This window comes from Berghia stephanieae, chromosome 3 (genome assembly GCF_034508935.2).
Source record: "Berghia stephanieae isolate SIO BIC M18660-M18661 chromosome 3, UCSD_Bste_1.3, whole genome shotgun sequence".
Lineage (NCBI taxonomy): Eukaryota > Metazoa > Mollusca > Gastropoda > Nudibranchia > Aeolidiidae > Berghia > Berghia stephanieae.
In genome coordinates, this window is record NC_088362.1 from 27,989,842 (window position 1) to 28,009,307 (window position 19,466).

Consider the following 19,466-nt stretch of genomic DNA (forward strand, 5'->3'; position numbering starts at 1 on the left):
ACACTATCTATTCTGCCGTATTGAGGAAATCCCCATATTTAAATATTTGGCCAGAAAACTTGTCCTTCAAATATCGATCGATATAAATAACCCTTATCTTGGCAAAAAAAAAAAAACTCTCAAACCCGGGACTTCAGTCTCAATGTCCCTCTTGTACCCTCCAAAATACCCTCTAGAAAATTTTTTCAGGGGTGCCCTGTCTCTTGATAAGTCCAAAAAGGCAAGTTTTACTTTCTTTATCATATTGGTGATATATGGTTCATTAATACTCAGACACTCTTTCACATTTTTATTAGTTTCCTTTGTTGTCCAGAGAAGCGAAGAATTTTCGAGTAGCATTTCATTCCAAATGCATTGATAAGTATGCGTTGGTATACACAAGTTTTAAGGATTCAATGTTAAACAATGTAAGAAAAGCCAAGAAAGTAAAATCTTATAAAACTTTATTCCAAATGTCCATTACCAAAAGTTTAATATTTTCAAAATAAGATTTTAAAAAATAATATGTATAATAGGGGCCAGCGTGGCTCAGCGGTACGGTCTTTGTTTACTACCCGAAAGGTATCGTGTTCGATCACCCGCCGCTGCGCTGTGTGGCCTTGAGCAAGTCACCTCGCCTTAGCTCAATTTGCGGCACTGCACTGCGGCTGACGCCTGGGTTATTCCAGTCTTCCCTTTGGAATAGACTCTAGAGACAAATTTCCCCTAAGGGATGAATAAAGGGAATTTTATTTTATTTTATTTTATTTTTATGAGTGAATCCTTAACTGCTAGAAGGTGTGGAGTGTAAATAATAATTGATGTGTCAAAAATACATATTATGTATACCAGAGAGTTGAATTCATGTAAAACTTCTTTTTAAAATCATAACAAATAAACCTGCGATAGTCAAAGTAACAGGATTTAATTTCGCTGCCCTTCAAAAATGGGGTAAAAAATGGATTGCCTCGTCTCGTATCTAACGTGGCCCAAATTCCATTAAACAGTTTGTTATATCGCAGCTATACATCAATTGAACAATATATTTATATAAATAGCGCAAATTCATGAGAAAGCCACCTTTCTATGCGCCTTTAAAAACTCAATTCGTATTGTAGTACAGTATTAATCTATTTAGGCTACTAAAATTTGTTTAAAAATCCAGAGCTGAAGATTTACAGTAACTCTATGAAAATGACCTGGAAATCTATATTTGTTTTCATTATTACACAATAAGCAGGAATTTGTTTTTATTTGTTGGATATGATAATATATGATTGAACGATTTTGGTCATTAATATGTCATTTAATTTCTTCAGAGTGACCGTCTCTAGCCGGAAAGATGTCGGAGTGAAATGGATGCTGAAACTCACGTTTGAATTAACACGTATATCCATCCCAATGAGAAGATTAAATGGTGTTTCTAAGAACGTTTGTCTTTATCTTTAAAAACATTACACTTTTAATTCTAATTTTCAAAATCTAGTTCACTTCGTCAATATACTTTACAGAAGCGGCAGATCCCATTTTACTTACCAATATCAGTGTAATGCCATTTTGGTCATTATTCCACTCCTCTCCCTAAAATAGTAACGCGTAATGATAGCATGTTTACAATAATAATTTGTGACGTCAGATTGTAAATCGTTAAATTTAATTAAAAATCAGATTCTTTGAAAAGAAAAATCGTTTAAATGTTTTTGAAGATGTCTTTAATTCAAAGATGACGAAATAGGAATCGATTGAGGAGTAGAATAAACGATTTCTTACTCTTGCGTTTTGGAATTCGAACTTTGTTCCCAACGCGCAATCGCAAGCTTGTGCAGCGGTTGGGAACACGTCCGGAATTCCAAAAAGCAAGAGTGTAAGAATCGTAGTATATTATTCAATGCAAATCTGTTTGATTCACAAAATATAAGAAAATGTGTATGCCAGCTCTTTGATTCGTCATAATATGAAAGAAATATGTAAAAAGAAAACACAAACATAAATATCAAAATCTTAACTAAAAGAGAGGGCAAAATAATTTTTTTTAAAAAAGATCAGCAGCTGCCTCCTGAGCGTCAGTTATCCAGGAAAGAAGATTCGTTCATGGCAGCGGCATCCGTGCCATGCTTGTTCGTGATTCCCTGGAGGACCTCATTGTCCAAGAAAATATCCGTGGCCATCATAGCTAAACTTTTACCCTGGACGATGTTCATGTACTCCGCCTCCGTGGAACCTAGAAATATGGGAAGACGTGCAAGGGGATTTGGGAGTAAAGACAACATCACCGTGAATACTAATCTGCTAGAAGCTATGTGGTCTAATGGTATGACACTCGCTTTCGGATCGGAAGGTCCTGGGTTCGAGCCTCGCTCGGCGCATAGTTGAGTCCTTGGAAAAGGCTCTTTACTCACATTCTCTCACCGTATTCAGGTGTAAAATGAATACCTGGGCGTATACAGCGCTGTCTCTGTCCAAAAAAAAAATTACAAAATCGCCTAACAGGCGTCATTTCTGGTTCTACATGTTACGTGTTGCTGTTGGTCAGGGACCCTTTATAAAGCGCTTTGAGCATGTTTAGTGGATATTGCGCTATATAAAAGCTCAGTTTTTCTTTTAGAAGCTGTGAACTGTAAAAAAAAAAAAAGATAATGGACAATGACTGGACCTGCCGATAATTTATCTGGATTTGAAGTGACGTATTAAAGTTTTAACTGTCTTGTTATTTTACCTGAAGAAGTGTTTTGAGTTCGAAAGGTCAGAGTTCCATGATGAGTACTTTGATCGTTTTTGAAGCTGCTTCATTTATTTTTGTAGATAGTGCGCATGCGGCTATGTGGTCTTGTGGTATGACACTCTCTTTCGGATCGGAAGGTCCTGTCGAGCCTCGCTCGGTACATAGTTGAGTCCTTGGAAAAGACTCTTTACTCACATTATCTCACTGTACCCAGGTGCAAAATGAGTACCTGGCCGCCAGCAGCGTTGTCTCTGTCGGGAAAAAAAATTCTGATATCGCCTAACAGGCGTCATGTCTCGTTTTACATGTTACGTGTTGCTGTTGGTCAGGGATCCCTTGTAAAGCGCTTTGAGCAAATTAAATGAACATTGCTCTATATAAAAGCTCAAGTTTGTTTTTTTATAGATTAATTTCTATAGAAAACATCATGAATATCTTTGAATAGGTGGCGTCGGATGGCTTAATCGTGTTTCGTCTTGCTACAAAGTCAAGTGTTTGGGGGTGATAAATGAGCCTTTGTGTGGCAAAACTCTTGTCCCTGTGTTGTGTCCTTGGGCAAAGCACCTTTTCTTGCACTACTCCAATAGATAGATAGATAGATAGATAGATAGATAGATAGATAGATAGATAGATAGATAGATAGATAGATAGATAGATAGATAGATAGATAGATAGATAGATCCATAGATAGATAGATAGATAGATAGATAGATAGATAGATAGATAGATAGATAAATAGATAGATAGATAAATAAATAGATAGATAGATAGATAGATAGATAGATTGATTGATAGATAGATAGATAGATAGATAGATAGATAGATGAATAGATAGATAAATAGATAGATATATATATAGATAGATAGATAGATAGATAGATAGATAGATAGATAGATAGATAGATAGATTGAGAGATAAATATAGATAGATAGATAGATAGATAGATCGAGAGATAAATATAGGTAGATAGATAGATAGATCGAGAGATAAATATAGATAGATAGATAGATAGATAGATAGATAGATTGATAGATAGGGGATGAGAGAGGGAGAGGTGGAGGGAGACAAAGACTTACCACTGTATCTGTTGAATTCATCCGTGCCATGGGCCGCTGATGTTCCAGCATAATAATAAAGTTTGAACGTTGGAATATTGTGGCTGATGAACGAGATGTCATCGGGCTCCTACAAGGAAATACAAGAATGGTATTTTATCATCAATACGCTTCAACAGTCGAAACGTCACTTCCCTCGTAATGACGCATGGTAACTTAGTAACTGGCTCTAAACTAACGGAACAATGGCGGACGCCCTTATGAAATATTTCTCCGACGAGCATAAAAGTAAAAACGTATCCAGATGGGGGGGAAAACATTATAAATCTGATCATGTTTTGACTTTTACACATTCTGATCACAAGACATGTGAAAAGTTCTCGCCAGCATGAAGAATAAAAAGTACAGATTTGCTTTGTTTAGAACCACGATGATCGCCGTTGCTGGGCGACGTGTCATCAGACTATTGAATCCAATTAACGAGAGAGAGAGAGAGAGAGAGAGAGAGAGAGAGAGAGAGAGAGAGAGAGAGAGAGAAATGTATTTAAAAATTTGGCCCGCAAAATCGTCCCTTCAAATATCCATCAATTTAAATGAGCCTCACCTTGGCAAAAACTCTCAAACGAGGGTTTGCGGAGTTTTTCCAGAGTAAGGCAGTTAACTTATTACGACTTACCATCATGACGTCGGTTCGCTCATCGTGGAACGTAAAGCCATTCAGTTTTGCATTTTTACGGTAAAGTTCCACAAATCCAGGACAGTTAATATTGGGCACCATGGGCTGGTCTATGACTTTCTCTTCAAACTAGAAAATGAAAAATTTGAAGAAAAAAAAAAGAAAAGAATAAGAAGCATGTTAGTGTTAGTTTTTGTCTATTGTGTAGTTTATAATTATAAAGTATTATTACCATTATAAAGTATTTGTTACCATTATAAAGTATTTGTTATCATTATAAAGTAATTGTTACCATTATAAAGTAGTTGTTTCCATTATAAAGTCATTGTTACCATTATAAAGTAATTGTTTCCATTATAAAGTATTTGTTACCATTATAAAGTATTTGTTACCATTATAAATCATTTGTTACCATTATAAAACATGTGTTACCATTATAAATTATTTTTGTATATTATAAAGAAGAAAGTTCCCACCACCTCTAATCGGCATTATAAAGCATCTATTACCGACCACCTCTTATCGGTATTATAAAGTATTTGTTGCCCACCACCTCTAATCCGCATTATAAAGCAGACGCATAGAGTGCATTCTAAATCAAATTTATGACTACCACAAATATTCAAGCGCATTTTGTCACATGACATTTCAATTTTGATATCATTGATTTCTATAAAATGTAAAACATGCAGCATTGAAAATTGAATATTAAATATAAATGGGATCACTCACTTATATGTGGCCAAAACATATGTTTCTGTTTATATTAGCTCTAACCATCATTATCGAGCACTTTCGTACCTACGAGTCCCCACCAACACTCATAAATGTATATATATATATATATATATATATATATATATATATATATATATATATATATATATATATATATATATTCTGATTGTTGAAATGTCTCACTTTGCATCCAGAAGCGGTCGAGGCTCCCTCCAGGCACAAATGTAGTTTTTCATTGAGGACTTTGATCCCCACGTTCGTCGAGGCCTTCAACTCGTACGCAAGACTCGCCTTCGTCGGATTTTCACAAGGCTCCTCCCCTATGCAAGGGACCATCCCTACAAAACAGTGATATCTTATCATAAAATAAAGAACTGAACAAGTGTGTACGAAAGGTGCCAGACAGAGCAAGAAAGCAAAATGCAAGGGAAAAAAAAGCATCCCAAAAAGATCAGTCGACCTCGACTGGGGATCGAACCACCGACCTTCTGATTACCGGTCCGACGTGCTACCATTACACAGGTCTGAGGCACGATCCCCAGTCGAGGTCGACTGATTTTTGGGATGAGTTTGTTTCTTTTCTTGTATTTTTCTATTTTGATTTGTCTGGCACCTTCCATGCACACTTGTTCAGTTCTTTATCTTTCACCGGTGCCTGCTTCTTAATTTCTTAATTTGATATTTTATTAGCATGCCATTGATGCTATACGTTTAGTTTTTAAAAATTACAAAATCCCACCAGCATACAAAACTATATGTAACCTTAAACGTTTATAGTCTGATTGATACAATTTAGTGAGAACTACTCATATAAATGGCTGGCTAAAAACAATAACAAAGAGCTGAGTGACGTCAATTTCAATCCGTCTGGGAGAAAACAATGAGGAAAGAATAAACAATTGACATGGACCATGTTCAGGAACGCATATTGCTGAGGTGTAGTAATAAAACGGTCATCTGGCTCGTTTATATTTTAAGAGAAAGGTTCTCAGTTCAAATCCTTTTCCAAGTACCTGATGAAGAGTTGTTGAAATAAAATGTTCCCCCCGTCTTTTCTAGCTGGATGAATAATTTCACATTAAACGCTATCATGGCCCTGCTACATGCTCATAATAAAAGTGGAATTGATTACCTACACAAGAAGAAGAGGGAGGAGGGGGAGGAGAAGAAAGAGGAGGAGGAGGAGGAGGAAAAGGAGGAAGAGAAGGAGGAGGAGGAGGAGGAGGAGGAGGAGGAAAAAGAAGAAGAAGAAGAAGAAGAAGAAGAAGAGGGGGAGGAGGAGGAGGAGGAGGAGGAGGAGGAGGAGGAGGAGGAGGAGAGAGAGAAGTAGAAGAAGAAGAAGAAGAAGAAGAAGAAGAAGAGAAGAAGAAGAAGAAGAAGAAGAAGAAAAAGAAGAAGAGAAGAAGAAGAAGAAGAAGAAGAAGAAGAAGAAGAAGAAGAAGAAGAAGAAGAAGAAGAAGAAGAAGAAGGAAGAAGAAGAAGAAGAAGAAGAAGAAGAAGAAGAAGAAGAAGAAGAAGAAGAAGAAGAAGAAGAAGCTGTCGTAGCTGCCGCTGATCCACATGAATCCAAAAGACCAACCATCGATCTGCCATCCAGGAGAGAATGTCTGCCTGTGAGCTGCCAGGCCTTGCTGAGTGAGGACAATGCCGTTGATGGGGTTAGCTCCCTCCCACGGATTCAGGCCAGCTGTTCGACCATGGAAAGTCGTACGGAGTCTGCAGGGTAAATGGATGTGAGAAATAATAGGTTACCAGCGACAGCTGTAGTTGATACTAACAAGAAATGAAGTGAGTAAGAAAGTGGTGGAAGACAATAGAGAATAAAACATTTCGCTGCGGCGATGGGGGCTTGAACCCGTGAGATCGTGACTCTACCGTATGAGCTATCCACCACTCCATGACAAGGTCACGCTGTATGCGTTTCACAGTTACAAGAATGACAATCAAAAATATCGCTAACACATACACACATACTCACAGACAAACACACACACGCGCGCGCGCGCGCACACACACACACACACTTTCAGTTATTAATCAAAATATTTTTTTTAATAAAATAAAATCTATATCTAGTTAAATGTGAAAAATTGACAGAGACTTAAAAATGTGTTTGTAAAAAAAGTAATGTTTATGCTTTGATTTAAAAACAACAACACTGTTCTAATATCAAAAGACTGAGAACAAAGATCCCATCGCAGTTTGCTTACTTCAATTGTGCCAGAAATTTTGGCTGGAGACAGGTAAAATTGGCAGGGTAAGCGGTCAGAACAAAGTCGATGCCATTGAAGCATCCTGCCGCCAACAATTCTTTCTTGAAAGTCCTGTTCTCGTTAGACGGACATCCGATCACCGTTACCTTGAGATGAAAAAAAACAACATATAAGTATAACTATGGTCGGTGGATCAAACCTCTGAGGTCCCTATTTTCATGATCGGCGGATCGAAATTTTGAATTCCCTTTGTTCACGATCGGCGGATCGAACCTCTGAAGTCTCTATTTTTACGATCGGCGGATCAAACCTCTGAAGTCTACATACGAGCTTTGCGCACCAAGTTTTATTCTCTAAATTGGGCGGATGAGACGTCTGATGACAACTAGAGGTCTGATCCGCCCAAAATTCAATAAAACATGATGCGCAAAGCTCATATGTAGACTTCAGAGTTTTGAGCCGCCGATCGTGAAAACCGAGACTTCAGAAGTTTGATCCGCCGACCATCGATAGGCAACTATGTACATGTACATTTGGGTGTACAAAAATAAATAAATAAATATATAAATAAATAAATAAATAATCCCTGATTAAGCGTCTATGTAACACAAATAAACTCGCAAATCTAAAAACAAGTAGTTTAACACACGATTCAAATTCAATATTATAAACAATGACAATTTGTAATGCCAAATTGTTAAACTCGATAGTAATCATTGTAAAGCAGAGTATACTTGACGTTTTGATAATAAATATCATAATATATGAGGTTGGGGATCCCGATAGCTCAGTTGGTAGAGCACTCGCTTCAACACACGCAAAGGGACCAAGATCGATCCCGGATGCAGTCGAGATTTTTTCTGACCCCCCTGTCAACCCAGCAGTGAATGGGTAGCTGTCTGTTAGATTTTGTGGAAAGTACTTTGCGATAGACTGTCGTCCTATCTAAAGGATTGCAAGCAATTGCTATTGTCCGTTTCACACTATAGAAACCGGGATAAACTCCGGTTCCATGGGCCCAATGGCCCTGAAGGACTAATTTAGGATAGATGAGGTTATAGGAAGGGCATGATATTAAAATTTTCGAACTCCAGTATTTGAAATATCGAATTCGTTCGAAATTTCCAACGCAGGAGTACAAGAATCCTATAATATTGGACAGAAAAATAGGGTTTGGACAAGTGCCAGATGAAAACAGAGAATAAAAAGTCATGGAGTCAGTGCCAAACTTGCGGATCCAATTTACACGGCACCCTCCGCCTAGCAGAGAGAGCAGCAGCTTCTTATGGTTCACACTATTATGTTATGACGATCGACCCAATCAGCAAAGTCCGGTCCGCATTCGTGCACCGTCGCAAACCCGCCTGGTAGCATCGTCACAACACACCTTTCGATTAGATGCTCTGCCTTCTCGGGTTCTTGCCCACAGCGTGGACATATTGGACAGGAAGTTAGACCCCACCGATGTAACGCACTTGCCGTTAGGCAGCTCCTCGACCGAAGTCGATTCGCAGCTACCCAGTGTCTCCTCTTACTGGTATCAAAGCCTGGCAACTTCTCACCAAGCTTAGAGGAGTGTAGGTCCCCGCCCCCACGAGGGATTGAATTCGTCCAAACCGACTTCCATCTCGTATGTGCAGCTCTGTCCGTAGTCAGGGATTCTGCGTATAAGGGTTGCCGGGACTTATTTCGGCTCGAAACGGGGGCACCGTCCATTCTGTGCATGAGAGGGGTATCCCCATTCCCTCTCTCTTTGATCTTACTCAGCCAGTTTCCCGTAATGGTCTCCCTCCGGACATCAGGCGGCTGGATCGCTGCCATTATCGGGCCCCAATTTCTAGGAGTTGTTGCTAGCGTTCCCAACACTATGTGCATCGACTTGCGAAGTTTTACATCCACCTTCTCAACGTTTCTGCTTCTACCCCACACTGGAGCGCAATACTCTGCAGTGGAATAGCATAGTGCCAGGGCGTACGTTCTCAGGAGCGCTTGGCTAGCGCCCCAAGTCGATCCCGCCAGCTTCCTCAGAAGACTATTCCGCTTCTCTATCTTCCGGGCAACCCCTTCGAGATGGACCCGATAGGTAAGGCTGCGATCCAACGTCACCCCTTAATTTTTGGATGCGGCTCATATGGGAGTGGCTGGTCCCCGACTAGGACATTCAGTTTGCGGGTGTGCCAACCACTGCATAAGTGAAATGCAGTGGCCACGGTTTTTGAAGTGTTCATCTTCAGGTACCACTTGTCAAAGTAGGATTTGAGTCTGGTGACGTCCTCGCTGAGTACGCTCTCGAGACGGGTCCACACTTTACTCTGAGTAACGAGTGCCCAGTCGTCTGCGTATCCCAGCCTCAGAGAGGAAGTGTTCGGCATATCGCTAATGTAAACGTTAAACAACATTGGCGCAACTACCGACCCCTGAGGGACCCCATTCTTCAATTTCCTTACTTTGCTCGTGACGTCTCCCAGCGCGACGTGGAATTGCCTTTCCCCTAAGATCGAAGAGAACAACTTCAAGGTCTTTTTGCACCTTATGATTTTTGCAAGTTTGAGCATCAACCCATCGCACCAGACCGTATCGTACGCCGCTGATAGGTCTATAAAGACAGCACCTGTTTGCTGTTTTCTCTCGAACCCGTGCTCAATATGCTCTGTAAGGGCAATGACCTGCTCCGTGGTGCACCTCCCTTCCCTGAAGCCTGCCTGCTCGGGTGGCAGGGCAGCGTCTAGGACCGGCCCCCATCGGTTTAATAGAACACGCTCCAACAATTTGTAAAGACAGCTCAGCAGCGATATGGGTCTGTAACTGTCTGCCTCCTTCGCCGGTTTCCCTGGCTTCAGGATGGCAACTATCTTCGCATGCTTCAACACTTGTGGAAGCTTTCCTTTTGCAAGGACATCGGACATTGCCTCTGCTAGCCAGGCCCGTGCCCTGGGGCCCAGATGCGTCACCATATCGGGATATACACCATCTATCCCTGCTGCTTTGCCGTTCTTCACTTCGCTAATGGCTGCACCCACTTCTCGGGGACTGAACGGGGTCGTCCAGTCCGACTCCTCCGCAGGTAGCGAGTCCAAAATCGTACGGTACGCCTTGCGGACACCGCGCTCAAAAGCCTGATTAGGGACCCGCTTATTACGGTTCAGAGACAGAGAGAGTGAGAGAGATAGAGAGAGAGAGAGAGGGAGAGAGAGAGAGAGAGAGAGAGAGAGAGAGAGAGAGAGAGAGAGAGAGAGAGAGGGGGGGGGTCGTGTCAATCGGATCCTGAGTTTGGCACTTCCTCCGTGACTTTTTAATTCTCTGTTTTCATCTGGCACTTCTACATGCCCTATTTTTCTCATCATTATTGATACAAGTGCCCGCTCCACACTTTTTCTCTTTCTTTATGGATAATATTGGACAATCCCTTACCTTTCCCAGTGGCTTTTTAGAGAACCCGATGACTCTTTGAAGGCCTATGGCCGCGGCCAAGGATGTTGCGCTGAGCAGGTTATGACCTCTGCTATGACCCCGCTGAGGATCTGCGTTGTACTCGCACAGGAATGCAATGTTCGGATGATTCTTTCCACCAACCTCGCCACTGCCAAACTCAGCTCTTATTTAAAATGAGATGTAGATGTAAAAGAATAAAAGAAAGAAAACTATGAATCGCAATATCCACTAAATTATGTCCTCAACGCGCTTTATAAGGAATCCTAAGCCAATATCAACACTTAACTCTTTCAGTGCGGCCAGAGAAGAATCTGTTCTACTGGCCAATGGCCGCACAATGCGACCGGTCTTGAAAGGCAAAAATGATAATGTAATCCAATCCTACTTTCTACAAAAGTACTATAAATTGAACCAATTGTATCATTTCTTTCTTCAGAACATTCAATTGGCCCTAGTGGGGTATTTTAATTGAGATTTTGCGCCGAATTCGAATGTCGCTTTGTCTTAGCTTATCATTTTCATGCTGCCTCAATCAGGTGTCAAGTCATTTTGTGACGGAAATGTGAATATAGCCTCAGCGCTGAAAGAGTTAACATGTACTGCGAGACATCATCAAGCATGTAAGGCAATATAACATTCTTTTATTATTATTATTTTTGACAGAGACAACGTTGTTACAGGCCAGGTAAAGATCTGAACAAGTGTGTACGAAAGGTGATAGTATCACGCCTGACCGGCAATCAGAAGGTCTGAGGTTTGATCCCTCGTCGAGGTAGACTGATTTCTTGGGTTGTTGTTTAATTTTGTTTTTTCTTGTATTTTTCTTTCTCGTCTTGTATGGCACCGTTCATACACACTTGTTCAGATCATTATCTTATATACACCGGTGCCTTGATTTGATACAGGCCAGGAACTTACACTTTTATTTTACACCCGAGTACGGTGAGAGATCGTGAATAAAGAGGGCTTTACCAGGGACTCATCTATGCGTCACTCAAGTTGAATCTTTCGCCTTACCAACGCCACCCGCTCATCCCTTATTCGTCTGTAGTGTTTCATTGATCGTGTTTTGTTGGCAAAGGGAAAACCCGAAAATTGAATATCCATGTCATCCAAAGTAGTCCTTCAGATCCATTCGACCCATGAAGCTGGAGTTTATCGTAAAACGGACCGGACAATACCAATTGCTTGCTATCCTTTTGGATAGGACGCTAGTCTATCGCAAAGTACCATCCGCCAAATCTAAAAGGCTCAGCTACCCATTGACTGCTGAGTGGACAGGGGGGTCAGAAATAAATCTCGACTGCACCTGGGATCGATCTCGGCCCTTTTAGGCTTGAAGTGAGTGCTTTACCAACTGAGCTATCGGGACCCCCATCCACGTCATCTGTCTTAGTTAATTGAATCGAAACTTACATTCCATTTGACGTTAAAAAAAAACAAAACTCTTCGAGCTTTCAGCAGCAACATTTAATTTGTATTTCGAAAAAAAATGAGACAGTGTAACTCAGCGGTATCGTCTTTGTTTCGTAACCAAAAGGTACCGAATTCGACTACTCAGTCCTAGCTCGCTGCTGCTGACAACTGGGCTATTCCAGTCCTCTCTTAGAGTAAAACCGACGTATACATAATATATGCAAGTCTGACATCCGAACCCTCTTATGGGCCTAGTTTAACATTGTTGGTAATGGACAATATTTTGCGTCAGTTTGGTTTTTTTTTTTTTTTTTTTTTTTTTTTTTTTTTTTTTTTTTGAGATTTCCATTACAACAATGAGCCCATAAGGAATTGGATTATCAGACCTCCAAATAAGTGCACGTCGAGTAGACCCTAAAGACTATTTCCCCTTTGGGGATGACTAATAATAATAATAATAATAATAATAATAATAATAATAATAATAATAATAATAATAATAATAATAATAATAATAATAATAATAATAATAATAATGCTGAAAACTTATATAGTGCTATTACTCCGAGACACCAGACTCTAAGCGAATGAATGGAATATGTGTTATTATCATCATCTATCATATTATTTTAACTACCCACCTGAAGGCTGTGTCGAAATCGTTGCAAACCGGATTCATGTAGAATCCCTTGTTTTTGAGGAAATCCACGATCCGTTTGCACGACTGATGCTCCTTGCCTCCAGGCTCTGCATAACGCCATATGTCATGTCCTGTGGGGATTGATCAACGCTGTTTGGTTTGAGTACTCATTGTGACCGACGTGTGTGTGTGTGTGTATATATATATATATATATATATATATATATATATATATATATATATATATATATATATATATACAGGTCTGACATCCTAACCCGCTGATGGACCTAGTTTAACATTGTTGTAATGAACAATATTTTGCGTCATTTTTTTTTTTGAGATTTCCATTACAACAATGAACTCAGAAGGAATTGGGTTATCAGATTTGCAATTAAGAGCATGCTGATTGTGACCAATCGTCAAAGCATTTATATAGCGCAAAATATTTATACTGTGCGTTTAGCCAAAATGCTAAACAACATTCTCCAGCCGGAAATAACGTTCCAACACACAAAACGGTGTGTAGCCTTAAACGTCAATAGTCTGATTGCTAGAAGTTAGTGAGAACTACTCACGGAAATGACTGGCTTAAAAACAATAACAAAGAGCTGAGTTACGTCAATTTCGTTCTACCTATAGATAGTTCGAGGATGACGTCAGTCAAGCCTTTGTTGTTATATTTTGCCATCCGCGTTTGTGAGTTGTTCTCACTGAACTGTATTAACGAGACTATAAAGGTTCATGGTTACACAGAGTTTTGTGTGTTCGTCCGCTATACTTCCGGATGGCAATGTTATGAGCTTCTTTGCCAAGCGCATACTATCTATAGAGCGTATGTGTTAGTGATATTGACGTTGTCATACTTGTAACTGTGAAGCTCACAGAGCATGACCTAGTCATGGTTATGCGCTATACAAGTGTTATATTATTATCATCATTAGTAGTAGTAGTAGTAGTAGTAGTAGTAGTAGTAATAGTAGTAGTAGTAGTAGTAGTAGTAGTAGTAGTAGTAGTAGTAGTAGTAGTAGTAGTGGTAGTAGTAGTAGTAGTAGTAGTAGTAGTAGTAGTAGTAGTAGTAGTAGTAGTAGTAGTAGTAGTAGTAGTAGTAGTATCATCTAAACGTGGGGCCGTCCTAATCGACATCTCTGCGGCCTACGATACAATACAGTCTAGACTGGAGGATTAATGTTGAAATTGGCCAGAATAAAACCGTGCAAGAAAACTAATAAATAGAGGTGCCTAAATGAGTCAATAAAATGGAGATAAAGATAAAGAGTAAATCTGACTCATGAATGAACAACACAAAACAAACGACGCTTCTTTATCTCCAAGAAAACTCTCAAACTTCTCTCAACCATAATCGGGCCTTGAAAAATGTATGTTATTCTAGGAGGGGAGAAAATAAAAACAAGAAAGATAAAGAATGGTGTACCACAAAGATCGGTCATTGCACCAACACTGTATAACATCTACATCAGTGACATGCCTGCCAGCCAATCACTTCAACTGGGCTATGAAGACGACTGGGTATTGGGCCATCAATCAAAAGACTGGGAAGAAATAGAAAAGACACTCAGTGAAGAAACATCAAAGCTAAAGGAATATTTCGACCAATGGTATTTGAAGATGAATACAACATAATCTGTGACCACCACATTTCATTTGAACAACAGACAAGCCACCAAAACCCTTAACATTTTTGTTGAAGGAAATATCCTGCCAGCGGACAGAAATCCAAAATAACTAAGTGTCACCCTCGACGGACAGCTTAACTACGAAAAACATATTGAAGGAACAGCAAAAAAATTGACTCTGCTATAGGGTCGGAGAATACTATGCCCCTGTTTTGGACAAGAAGCCCCCACACAAAAATTCTCGACATCAAACTCCGAGAATCCATGCGCATAATAACAGGATGCCTCAAATCAACACCAATTCTTTGGCTCCCAACTATAAGCGCAATCGCACCACCAGAACTCAGGCGAGAAGAAGCAACCCAATAAGTAGCCCACAAACTGAAAGAGAAGAGCCGCTAGACCAACCCATACCATCACCCGACGTCCTCTGTCGTTTTTTTTCTTCCAGTTTGGTATGGGTAGGTCTAGCAGATCTTCTCTTTATTCTTAGTATTTTGTCCGTGCCCGACGTCCTTATCCGGAAGACGGCAGGAGGACGGCAGTGCCGGGTCGTCGGAGTCAGTATCCAGTGTGGGTTAGCCCTTAGTCTTACCGATATCATTCAAATTGTTCATCTCCTGTTCTATGACGTTGAAGACGCTCTGTTTCTCTGTGGTCAACCTGACCTTCTCCTGGGTTTTCTCGCCCTTGGGGTTCTTTTTCTTGGATTTCACTTTGGAGTTCGAAGAACTTTTGGTCACCATTTTCAGACTGCTCGTTTTCTTTGAGCTGGAATTTGTCCTTGACCTGTCTTCGACTATTGGATTTTAGGGAATAAAATTATTATCAAAAGTGTCGGAACATGAGGAAGAGGAGGTGGAGGAATAATGGGAGGGGGGGGGGGGGGTAGGACCAATATTGTTCACTACATACGACTAGATAATAGGCTACCGAAAGCTTGTAAGGGGTCCCGATAGTTCAGTGGAAGAGCACTTGCTTCACACACAAAGGGCCCCAGATCGATCACGGATGAGGTCGAGATTTTTTCACTAATCCTTAAATTAAATTAAATTGAGCTTTAAAATAGAGCAATATCCACTTAATGTGCTCAGAGCGCTTTATAAGGGGTCCTTGACCAACAGCAACACGTAACATGTAGAACGAGACATGACGCCTGTCAGGCGATATTACATTTTTTTTCCGGACAGAGACAACGCTGTTAACACCTGAGTACGGTGAGAGAATGTGAGTAAAGAGCCTTTTCCAAGGACTCAACTATGCGCCGAGCGAGGCTCGAACTCAGGACCTTCCGATCCGAAATCGACTGTCATACTCATACCACTTTACCACATAGCCGCTAATCCCCCGGTCCATCCAGCAGAGATTGGTTAGCTGGGTTTGTTAGATATGTCGATAGACTATTCAAAGGGGTAGCAAGCAATTGCAATTGCACGTTTCACGGTAAAGAAACCGGGATTAGCTTCGGCTCCATGGGTCTAATGGCTCTAAAAGACTACTCACTACCGCAAACTTGTACTTATTAAAATAAAAATTTTAAAAATAAAAATTCCCTTTATTCATCCCATAGGGGAAATTTGTCTTTATGGTCTATTCCATGGGAAGACTGGAATAACCCAGGCGTGAGCCGCGGTGCAGCGCCGCAAATTGAGCTAGGGCGAGAGGTGGCTTGCTCAAGGCCACTCAGCGCAGCGGCGAGTGATCGAACTCGGTACCTTTCGGGTACGAAGCAAAGACCGTACCGCTGAGCCACGCTGTCCCCTGTCACGCCGTTCATAAAGATAGAATTATGTGTATTAAATACAGGGGAAAGAACAGAAGAAAGAATCGCCTGCTTATCGTGAGAAGCAATCATACTGACGCTGCAGGGATTCCCCGCCTGGGTACATAGTAGACGACTTCCGTTGAGAAAACTCAAAGCAAAGAAATGAGAGACATAAAAAAAAAAATCTGCTCCCATTAATAAACTAAATGCAAGCTCACCTCCAACAGCCAAAAGCTCTTTACTCACATTCTCTTACCGTACTCCGGTTTAAAATGGGTACCTGGCTTCAACAGCATTGTCTCTGTCGGAAAAATTGTAATATCGCCTAACAGGCGTCATGTTTCGTTCTACGATTGGTCAGGGACCTCATGTAAAGCGCTTTGAGCACGTTTAGTGGATATAATAATAATAATAATAATAATAATAATAATAATAATAATAATAATAATAATAATAATAATAATAATAATAATAATGAAATTTATTTATATTGCGCCCACTCCTCTATGCAATAAAGCTCTAGGCGCATAACAATAACTTCAATCCATTCAGATTTATCTTTCTCTCTCTCTCTCTCTATATATATATATATATATATATATATATATATATATATATATATATATATATATATATATATATATATAAATGTTCTAGTTTTGTTGTTGTATTTTTTATCTTTTACGAAGGCTAAGTTATTTTCAGTTCTCATAAAACAGCAAATTTCTACAAAGAAAAATGAGCTAATCATCGTATACTAATACCATACACGTTATTTCCAATCCAATCAAAAATTGTTACAGCTTCATGTGCGATCTTTCCCAACTCTAACATAGTAACAACGGCCAAGACTAGAATTCGGTGGGGTGAAATGAGTTTATGTGTGCAGCTATGTGGTCTAGTGCTATGACACTCGCTTTCGGATCGAAAGGTCCTGGGTTCGAGCATAGTTAAGTCCTTGGAAAAGATTCTTTACTCACATTCTCTCACCGTACTCAGGTGTAAAATGAGTACCTGTCCGTTAAAAGCGTTGTCTCTGTCCGAAAAGAATCTAATATCGCCTAACAGGCGTCATACACCGTGCATGTTAAGTGTTGTTGTTGGCCAGGGATCCCTTGTAAAGCGCTTTGAGCACGTTTAGTGGATATTGCTCTATATCAAAGCTCAATTATTATTATTATTTATATCTATGCATGCATGCAGAGCAATAGCCACTAAAATGTGCTCAAAGCGCTTTACAATTTATTATAACAGAAGGGGTTCCAAGCCAACAGCAACTCTTAACATTGTAGGAATGAACCCGCTACTCTCAAAGTCCAGAATTATGTATAACACCTTTGGACGTAGCACAAAAATATCGAAAAAGTCTGTTGTACTTACCGTTCTCTTCGCCTTCTCTCTCCGTACTCATTATGATGGCAAAGCAAGGCAACACAAAATGTGCCAATCGGTTGTTTACTTGTCACCATTGACAAGAAAGCGGAAATCGGCACACACAATATCTTGTTTTGAATAAAAATGTTGGTGCTTTTGAGTGCGTCATTGCTATCGATTTTAATTCAATGTTTTGCTAAAAATATGTAGATAAATGTTGCTGCTCGAAGCTCGAAGAAATAAATAACAATGTGAAATTGAACGTAAGCTTCAATTTAATATACGAAAAAAGATCAAATGGACGTTTCGGGTTCCCCCTTTTGTTGCCAGAATGCAGGTCATGACAAAGGTCCAATGCCGGTCATGAAGCATAGGTGCGATTCTGCCAGACCTCTGCTTCATGAACTGCATTGGCTGCCTGTTGAGAAAAGGATTAAATGTCAACCTCTTGAAGATCTGAGATGCACATTCCTCCCACCAAATCCAAGCAAGTAGTATATTGAGAGCTGAATGACTAGAACCAGATTTAAAAGATGGATGTGGATGATTGGTGTGATCGTTTTTTTACCTGCTAATCGATATTTTTAGATCTATTATGTATTGATTTTAGTTTGATTATGTATTTATAAGGACTCATTGTTATTATTTGTTATTGAATGTTTATTCAATTCCCATTTTGAGTTCGATTATATATCGAATGGTCAAATGCTTTATAATAAGTCCGTTTCGTACACCTGAGTCTAATGACTCATAGTTATTGATTAAATATACAATTATCTTATTGGCTATTAGATTGTATTTGACCTAGTTTTCTGATACTAATGCTTATTGAAATCATTTGATTGGTTCGATATTTTTAGATCTATTATGTATTGATTTTATTTTGATTGTGTATTTATAAGGACTCATTGTTATTATTTGTTATTGAATGTTTATTCAATTCCCATTTGAGTTCGATTATATATCGAATGGTCAAATGCTTTATAATACGTCCGTTTCGTACACCTGAGTCTAATGACTTATAGTTATTGATTAAATATAGAATATCCCTTTCTTAATTCCCAATAGGAAATGTGTCTTTAGTGTTTAGTCCAAATGAAGACTGACATAACCAAGGCATCAGCCGCAGCTCAGCGCCGTAAAAATGAGGTAAAACAAGGTAACTTGTTAAATACCACGCAGCGTAACGGGTAGTCGAACTTGAAACCTTTAAGGTACGAAGCAAAGACCACGCCGCTCGACCACGCTATCGTATAAGGAGTGTTTATTCAATTCCCAGGTCTGACTCCTGGACTTAGAACTTTTTTTTTCTTAAAGAGAATTATTATACACTTTAGTTCTAATATCTCTGGAGTAATCCACTTCTTCTTCTGCAACTTAAGTGTGGTTGGAACATTTTCTTCTAGTGATGCAGCAAAAAATCAGGAAGAAAAATACAAGACTCTGAACAGGCAGATAAAAAGAAAATGCAACGAAGCTAAAGAAGACTGGATAAATGAACAATGTCACTATATAATGTCCTGCAAAGAAAAAAATGGCAAATTCTTCCATCAGAAAATCAAAGAAGTGACAAACAAAACTAAATCAGGTGCTAAAAGTGGATGCATCAAAGACAAGCGTGGAAACACCATCATGGACAAAGACTGCATTCTAAACAGATGGTCAGAATATATTGAAGAACTTTTTTTTGATAATCGAGGAGAAATGCCTATGATAAAAGAACTGGAAGGGCCTTCTATAATGAAAGATGAAGTTAGGAACGTCATGAAAAGCATGAAAAATGGAAAAGCTGCAGGACCTGATGCCATAACAATTGAA

At 39.6% G+C, this 19,466-nt stretch overlaps 1 protein-coding gene across 2 annotated transcripts; it reads right to left on the reverse strand.

Annotated features, from left to right (window-relative positions):
* Nucleotides 1–426: 426 nt before the first annotated feature.
* LOC144969511 (peptidase M20 domain-containing protein 2-like) lies at nt 427–17,788 on the reverse strand. 2 transcript variants are annotated; one of them, XM_078908640.1, is made up of 10 exons: nt 17,655–17,788; nt 15,105–15,308; nt 12,874–13,003; nt 10,796–10,979; nt 7,382–7,530; nt 6,751–6,887; nt 5,355–5,509; nt 4,434–4,562; nt 3,779–3,887; nt 427–2,200 (listed from the first exon to the last, which is right to left on the reverse strand). In XM_078908640.1, the coding sequence occupies exons 1-10, from the start codon at nt 17,683–17,685 to the stop codon at nt 2,043–2,045; spliced, it is 1,386 nt and encodes a 461-aa protein (XP_078764766.1). In that variant the 5' UTR covers nt 17,686–17,788; the 3' UTR covers nt 427–2,042. The 2 variants fall into 2 exon arrangements, with proteins under 2 accessions (XP_078764766.1, XP_078764767.1); XM_078908641.1 differs by lacking the exon at nt 15,105–15,308 and having other exon boundaries at nt 17,655–17,763.
* Nucleotides 17,789–19,466: the final 1,678 nt, after the last annotated feature.

Coding starts and splice junctions, on each gene's coding strand:
- LOC144969511 (XM_078908640.1), bottom strand. CDS start 17,685: ATGAGTACGGAGAGAGAAGGCGAAGAGAACG. Junction 13,004..15,104: donor GAACAATTTGAATGATATCG/GTAAGACTAAGG, acceptor CAATCCCCACAG/GACATGACATATGGCGTTAT. Junction 2,201..3,778: donor TGAATTCAACAGATACAGTG/GTAAGTCTTTGT, acceptor CCATATTTCTAG/GTTCCACGGAGGCGGAGTAC.